This window comes from Salvelinus fontinalis, chromosome 36, assembly GCF_029448725.1.
Source record: "Salvelinus fontinalis isolate EN_2023a chromosome 36, ASM2944872v1, whole genome shotgun sequence".
In the NCBI taxonomy this organism is placed as follows: domain Eukaryota; kingdom Metazoa; phylum Chordata; class Actinopteri; order Salmoniformes; family Salmonidae; genus Salvelinus; species Salvelinus fontinalis.
This window is the reverse complement of record NC_074700.1, coordinates 511,316-519,209: the sequence shown is the minus strand read 5'-3', so window position 1 is coordinate 519,209 and position 7,894 is coordinate 511,316. Positions and strand designations below refer to the sequence as shown.

The 7,894-nt window shown below is 40.3% G+C and overlaps 1 protein-coding gene across 1 annotated transcript; it reads left to right on the top strand.

The window, feature by feature from the left end:
• The first annotated feature begins 3,345 nt into the window (after nucleotides 1-3,345).
• Nucleotides 3,346-7,450, top strand: rpl34 (ribosomal protein L34). Its single transcript, XM_055900356.1, has 5 exons — nucleotides 3,346-3,378; nucleotides 3,880-3,952; nucleotides 4,235-4,334; nucleotides 5,661-5,764; nucleotides 7,325-7,450. The coding sequence occupies exons 2-5, from the start codon at nucleotides 3,888-3,890 to the stop codon at nucleotides 7,407-7,409; spliced, it is 354 nt and encodes a 117-aa protein (XP_055756331.1). The 5' UTR covers nucleotides 3,346-3,378; nucleotides 3,880-3,887; the 3' UTR covers nucleotides 7,410-7,450.
• The last annotated feature ends 444 nt before the right edge of the window (nucleotides 7,451-7,894 follow it).

Below are 7,894 nucleotides of genomic sequence, written 5' to 3'. Positions count from 1 at the left end.
TTGTGTTGCTTCACAGTCCCCGCTGTTCCATAAGGTGTTTTTTAATCTGTTTTTGAAATCTAATTTTACTACTTGCATCAGTTACTTGATGTGGAATAGTGTTCCATGTAGTTATGGCTCTATGAGGTACTGTGTGCCTCCCATAGTCTGTTCTGGACTTGGGGATTGTGAAGAGAACTCTTGTGGCATTTTTTTTTTTGAAACTCTTGTTTTATCAACCTCATTACAAATATGGCTTACCCGTATTGGCCTGCATTATGTAAGGCACAAGAGTAAGGGATTTTTTTTCTCTCACATTAACAAAAAACTCATATTGATGAACACCTAAAAAGCTTTTTTAGAAAAGGGAGTTGAGGATGACTTTGCAGTACAGCATTTAGGATGTTAAACATGCTAATTTGAAGATGACCTTGCACTTTTTGGAAATTCCAATTCCAATATTAAACCTATACCAAGAGGTGCCCATGTAGATGCCTTTTCTCATTACTCAAAAATAGAGAGCTCATTGTGGTTTTATTAGGACAGAGCAGTGAATCTATCAACCAGGAGCGTTAGCCCTTCGAGAAGCCAGTAAAAGAGGCCCTTGTGCTTGCTGTTGTTCAGGGATAAGACCCCAGAGGTAAAGCGGGGCAGGTGGTTAAGAAAGCTATTTGGAGTTATATGCACTTGCCAGGTGTGCAACCATAGCAAGTCTGAAGCATCATGCTTTTACAGCAATTGAAGGAGGGGTGTGTGTGCCACAATATAATTTTTTTGTTTTGGATATGAGTTTTGGAATATAAGGATGGGCAGGAGAAGAGATATCTCATTGTTGGGGGCTACTTAGGAAACAACTTGAGGATTTCAGAAATGTATTATGTGTTGGGCTAATATGTTGGATAGATGTCAAAAGAGGTTACAGAAGACAAAAACGCAAAAAGTTTCCCACTTTTTCAAAATTGGCCCAACTATAGTTCTGCTTGGTGACAAAAATGAACAGGATAACAGTACTGCAAGAACCAGACCCCTGCCTGACCTACAGTGCCTTCAGAAAGTACTTATACCCTTTGACTTATTCCACATGTTGTTGTGTTACAGCCTGAATTCAAAATTGATTCAAAATATTTTTTTTCTCTCACACATCTACACACAATAGCCTATAATGACAAAGTGAAAACATGTTTTTAGACATTTTAGCAAATGAATTGAAAATTAAATACAGAACTATTGCATTTCCATAAGTATTCACACCCCTGAGTCATGTTAGAATCACCTTTGGCAGTGATTACAGCTGTGAGTCTTTCTGGGTAAGAAAAAACAGATTCATCTATGTTCAAGACTTCAAGACTAAAATGATTATATAGAATTCTTGCCACCAACAAAATGTTGAATATTTGGGGCATAAAATCATCGAAGCTCTGCAGATTTTGTTGTGAGCATACAGAATCAATAGACCATTTATTTTGGTATTGCCCTCAGGTAGCCTGTTCCTGGTCTCAGGTTCAGGAATGGCTGAAAATGCATAGCATTGATCTAAAATTGACCCGAGAAATAGTACTGTTAGGAGATCTGGAGAGACCGGGTCAGTAAATTACTAATACTCTTAGTAAAAGTATTTACCTTCAACTCGCAATCTGTGGATTCTTATTCGATTAGATAGATTGAAATTGTATGTTAAACATCACAGCATAGGTGAAAGATATGTGTTGCGTAGAAACCCGAAGTGGGTGGCCAGCAGAGGTAGATGGGATGGGCTGAGGGAAGCTGAGGGTTGGTATTTTGGAATTGGAGACAAGTGGGAGGGGAGTTGCTGTGTGAGAGATAGAATAATGGTCAAAGATAAAGCAATAAAGAAAAAAAAGTCAAAATAAAACATAATAAAAAGTACATTTGAATGACAAGAAGTGGCAGTGTTTTTACAATTAATGCCGGTTTTCCTGAGGCTGATGTTTTTCTTTTTTTTGTCGGGTTAAAGTTATTTTGTGAGGTGGTCGGATCTTTCCATGAAGGAGTATGTTGTTCCTCTATAGCGTAAAGCTGTTGGTACTCGTCGATTTCCCTCAGGATCTCCTTAGTATCCAGATTGGCTCTTTACTGCAACCAGTTGTTTTACGAAAAGATAACAATGAGTCTTTCCCACGACGATGACAGGTGTCTGTAGTACAGCCAGCTAGCACTCGTGGAATCCACGCAAAAAAAGGAACACAAACTTGCAGTCCCAGTCGTAAAGGCTAACCGCGTCGTGAAATCCTTAGCAACAAAACTTTAGTTCGGATTAAAATCGATTTAATGAAAATGTTTAAATGAAAACAACAAAACTATCCCTTTATAGCTTATAGGCTTGATTACCAACAACGACAAGGGAGGAGGTGAGGGCACTCAGAGTGTGGTGTCAGGAAAACAACCCCTCACTCAACGTCAACAAAACAAAGGAGATGATCGTGGACTTTAGGAAACAGCAGAGGGAGCACCCCCATCCACATCGATTTGAACAGTATTGGAGAAGGTGGAAAGTTTTAAGTTCCTCTGCGAACATATCACGGACAAACTGAAATGGTCCACCCACACAGACAGTGTAGTGAAGAAGGCGCAGCAGCGCCTCTTCAACCTCAGGAGCCTGAAGAAATTTGTCTTGTCACCTAGAACCCTCAAAAACGTGTATATATGCACAATTGAGAGCATCCTGTCGGGCCGTATCACCGCCTGGTACGGCAACTGCACCGCCCACAACCGCAAGGCTCTTCAGAGGGTGGTGTGGTCTGCACAACGGATCACCGGGGGCAAACTACCTGCCCTCCAGAACACCTACAACACCCGATGTCACAGGAAGGCCAAGAAGATCATCAAGGACAACAACCACCCGAGCCACTGCCCGTTCACCCTGCTACCATTCAGAAGACGAGGTCAGTACAGGTGCATCAACGCTGGGACCGAGAGACTGAAAAACAGCTTCTATCTCAAGGCCATCAGACTGTTAAATAGCCATCACTAATACAGAGACAGCCATCCCTTTACAGTTGTGTGTATTAGGTAGTTGTTGTGAAATTGTTCAGTACTTGTTAGATATTACTGCACTGTCGGAACTAGAAGCACAAGTGTTTCACTACACTCACATTAGCATCTGCCAACCATGTGTATGTGACCACAAAAATTTAATTTGATTTGATAGTTGGATGGCGGGCCACAAGTTAAATAACTGGCTACATGGAACTTTTAATTATAATCGTTTAGGTATTCTAAAATCACCTAAACAATGTTGCGGGCGTCTCAATGGGAGGTCACACAATCGTCACTAGGTGGCAGCATATTATAAGAAGTTGAGGAAATATCCGGTGGTGAGAACTTAACATTTCAGAGCAACTTCTTTGGTTCTTCCTCTTCCGGTAACGGTAATAGCAGGTATGGAGGCCTATATTTCCTCGCACATTTTATGTCAAAAGAATCTGCTGTAATCTGTTGTTATAATATGACAAATAGTATTTCAAATACTATTTTTCCACAGTGTTAGAAACCGTAAACACATTATTGAAAATATTTAATGATTCCTTATTCTAGTACTGTCTTGTCGCTTCTTAGTATCATGCCTTCAGTAACGTTTAGTCCAAAGCAGAAATAAGTCAATTCTGGTAACAAAACGCATTACCGTTTAAGTGGTTTTACTACCGGAGGTAGTATAGTTTAAATTGCCAAAGAAAGGTGTATACATGCAAGTAAAACGTTCTTCGTTGATTCGTTTTGTGGGTATTAAGCATTTTTGCTAGTAGCATTGATCAGTCATGTTGACTCCATCCGCGTTCCCCAAACTAGCTAACTAGTTCGGTATTTAGCTATCTAGTTATGTAGCAAATCAATCGGTGAACAATGTATTCTACTGTCCTGCAAACTGTTATGTATTTACAGGTATCAACATGGTCCAGCGCTTGACTTACCGTCGTAGGTTGTCCTACAACACTGCCTCCAACAAAACTAGGCTGTAAGTAACATGATCTTTATCTACCTAATTGCATTGCAATTCTCTTGGCTGCTATGCCATTTCTTTAGCCTCTTTGTCATTGCTAGTTATTACATTGCCTGGCATTTCTCATGACCTAAACTAATTGGTTGTTCCTAGTAAGTTGTACTGGTTTGCACATGGTTATACCTAGCTATGGCTATTGATTTTAAATAGGAAGTAGGAACAACTGTTTCTGGAATGTTTTTATCCCTCTCTAAATATTGTGTGACAACTTTGCATTGTGTATGACCCTGTTTGCAGGTCCCGGACTCCTGGTAACCGCATTGTGTACCTGTACACCAAGAAGGTGGGCAAGGCCCCCAAGTCCGCATGCGGAATCTGCCCTGGTAGACTGCGCGGAGTAAGTAAAGCTCTTAACCGTGCCAGCCCACTCTTAATTTGTACTCAGTTCGACTGGCCATAAATTCTGTGTCTGAACTGTGCATAAGGGTACCTCAACCAAAATGCATGTCAGACAGTGTAGTTGGGTGGAGAGAAATTATTTGATAATGCATCACAACTTTTCAGGCTGAGCACTACACAATATTAGCCACCCTCAACAGACTGCTTCCACTTAAAACCATTGCTGTCTTTTTTTACACATTGGTTCGAATGTGCCCTAAGGATGGGTGCAGGTCCCGGACTACGTCGAATGCCAAAATGGCACTTGATCCAGACAGATCTTTTGAGTTCAATTTCATTGCATATGAAATGTTTGGTTTTTGCATGCATTAATGAATCAATACATGCAATCAATTTTACTTTGTTTTTTACAAATATAACTATGTAACATGATGGTATGGTAATCAGTTATTTGAATGTTAAATCTAGTCTATTGATAAACTGGGGAAATCCATTTACAATACAGGTGAATGCATATTCAACAGGTGTGCATTGGCTTTAGCTTGTTTTGGCTTATTTCATGGGGCTACAGATAAGTATCTTTCCCTTCAACTTATTTTATTGTACTTCTCAACATTTGCATAGAAACAATCTTTTATAAAAGTACACTTTCTCTTTAAGATCTATCTTTATTCCAACACACACACTCAGTTTGAGTCTCGATCAAAGATCTAGACTGGGAGAGACGTGACGGGGAGATTAAGTGAATTAATCGTTTTTGGTTACAATCAGCTTTGAAAAGGTTTATCGCAAACAAGGTACTGGGGTACTGAATTGATGTTAGCTTCAGCTGTTTGCTAGTAAGGTAAGTTGGTGTACAAAGCTGGAAGCAGCTGTTATCTTGCATTGTAAAGTGTTTGAGCCTGTAATGGGACATTGTCTTGTTAACAGTAATTGACATTTTCAACATTTGTTCAGGCCGTGCTATATTATTCAAGCGTGTTAATTTCTGTGCAACATAAGTGGTGACGCAGCCCAAATTCCCAGTGAGTGCATTGGTTCCTCAGGCTAGAGCTAGCAATGAGTAAGTGGAGCAGGTATGGTGCTCTTGTGTTAAGGGGACATAGACTGCGCTGACGGACTTGATCCTCTCTCAAATCAGTAGACTACATGAGACACATTTGACAGAAGTACTAAGAGGAATTACACTCTAGTACCGAACAGTTTCCCAGGTTGATTTACCAAAGTTTCGGTATACCGTGCAACACAGGTTTCTCCTGAATATAACCCTGGGTTCAGGTTTGTGTGTTATGTCTGTGCTCACAAGCATTTCTTTGTATTAAAGATCCGGGCGGTGAGACCCCAGGTCCTGATGAGGCTCTCAAAAACCAAGAAGCACGTCAGCAGAGCCTACGGTGGAGCCATGTGTGCCAAGTGTGTGCGCGACCGGTAAGAAAGCGTATCCCCAACACCGCCTTTGTAGAAAATGTCTACGTGTTGTTTCTGTTGGATGACGTGCGGTTTGATTCAACAAAATGGGTCTTCAATTAAACTACTTTATTCAATTGCAATTAAACTACTTTATTCAATTGCATTGGTGTTTTGGCCAGAATAAAGGAGTACATTTTGTTTGCACATTTTTCTTATACTCTCTGGAAACAACCCCTAGACACAAGTGTAGATCTGAAACAGTTGGATAAATAGGCAATATCTCCACCCAGAATATTGGGGATAGTTGATGGAACTACTTCCATGCCTATTCAGAGCTACATGATGTGGCTAGGGTTTTTTTCTGTATGGGGCCGTAGTTTGCAATGTCTCCTCAGTAATGAATATGTTTCATATTGGAGTAATCAACTCGGTGGACTTGTGGTTAGTGTACATGCTGAGAGAAGGGTTTGATTCCCAGTTTAGTTGTATCAAAGACTCTAAAAATGAGACTGCTTGACTCAGCATTGAGGGTATCCTGTCCATTTGCTCTTAATACACCAAGCTGCCTCACGATACAGGGCTCCTGCCCCTTGGGCCGTTCTGGCTCGGTTTACTTGCATATTGGACTATGCCAGTAAGGTGTTATTACATTCAAGGCACCAGCTGTAGTTTCATTTCCATCCTTAACCCCCTAGAGATGATTGATGCACCGGAGCATCAATCTAAGTTAAATAACCAAAAATATCCCAATCAAATTCTGTTTAAGCTAGAGATCAGTTTTTGTGTTTTTTTTATTGCATTGGGTGTGTTTCAATCCACCAGTGGCGCACTTCCGCATTTGCAGTTAAAGGTGGCACAGAGCAGTGTTTGTCAGACCATGAGACGTCCCGAAACTCGGGCTTCTCACGAAAGCGTCTGTAGCGTCAGACTGGTTTGACCCACTGTGGAAAGGGGAGATTTTCACAAACACGATAGTGTTTCTCCGTTTGCTCTACAACCCCCACAAGTTTTTAAAAATGTATGGAAGTATGAGGGTCGTTTTGTGCCTACCCAAAAAAGGGGTAAAAATGTGTTTTTAAAATATATCTATCTCTCCTGAGCTTTCTTAGTCGCCTAGACATAGGACAGACCCTTTTCAAAACCTTGTTTTTTGTGATTTATTTTGACTGTCTGCAATTTATGAATTACGTTTCTCTCGGCTATAGTAGTAAAGGACAAATTCAATATTTTTATAATAAAGAAACATGTATACCTAAAGGGGTCCTAAAATCAGATAGCTAAATGATCCATAGTACGACCCCCCCCCCCCCAACATATTAGGCTCTAGTTAACTAAATGGTTTTGTTCCATTTAGTTGATTTATCCTGGGGTGGGCTTTTAAAAGTAGTGAAATTTCCTGTGTGCAATAAATTGAGGGTTGTGTTTCTACAATCTACATTGAAGGCATTGGTCTCTGTGACATGATTCATTAGATTTTGCTTTACATTTATTGGTATTTGGTCAGAATTTGTATTAAGCAAAAAATGCCTGAACAACTGTTACCTGATCGACTAATGTTCACCCTTCTGTCTACCACAGGATCAAGCGAGCTTTCCTGATTGAGGAACAGAAGATCGTTGTCAAGGTTCTTAAGGCACAGGCACAGAGTCAGAAATCTAAGTGATTGTGCATTTGTACTGCTACAATAAAATTCCTTGAAGTTCAGTGTCGTGACATGTTTGTATAACGGGCCATAGTATTTCTAAATTTGAAGTTTAATTTCAGTGTTTCTCAAAGTAATTCGAAAGGAACTCGCACATCTGAGCTCTTTTTTGCGGGTGCATGGTAACTGTTGAATAAGAGGGGGGAACGAGGAAACCTGCACACTGCTCTTGCTAGTATCACTGCTCTTTAATAAGCTCTACCTATTGGCCCCTGTGTCATTTGAGTTTTGAATGAGTGTGGAGTTTGAAGACTGAGTAGGCTGATCATTGACATATGGACTTTGAGAAAGTGTTGACATTACATTCAGCAATGTATTTTCAGTGTATTTTTACTCGCGGTTCTCAGGCAGATGACACGAAATATTAGGATGGTGCTGCATGCGCTTGCATTTTGAAATTCTGAAGGTGAGTGTTTATAAAAAATAAAATGTATGCATAGATGGAT

Coding starts and splice junctions, on each gene's coding strand:
- rpl34 (XM_055900356.1), top strand. CDS start 3,888: ATGGTCCAGCGCTTGACTTACCGTCGTAGGTTGTCCTACAACACTGCC. Junction 3,953..4,234: donor GCCTCCAACAAAACTAGGCT/GTAAGTAACATG, acceptor CCCTGTTTGCAG/GTCCCGGACTCCTGGTAACC. Junction 4,335..5,660: donor GCCCTGGTAGACTGCGCGGA/GTAAGTAAAGCT, acceptor TTTGTATTAAAG/ATCCGGGCGGTGAGACCCCA.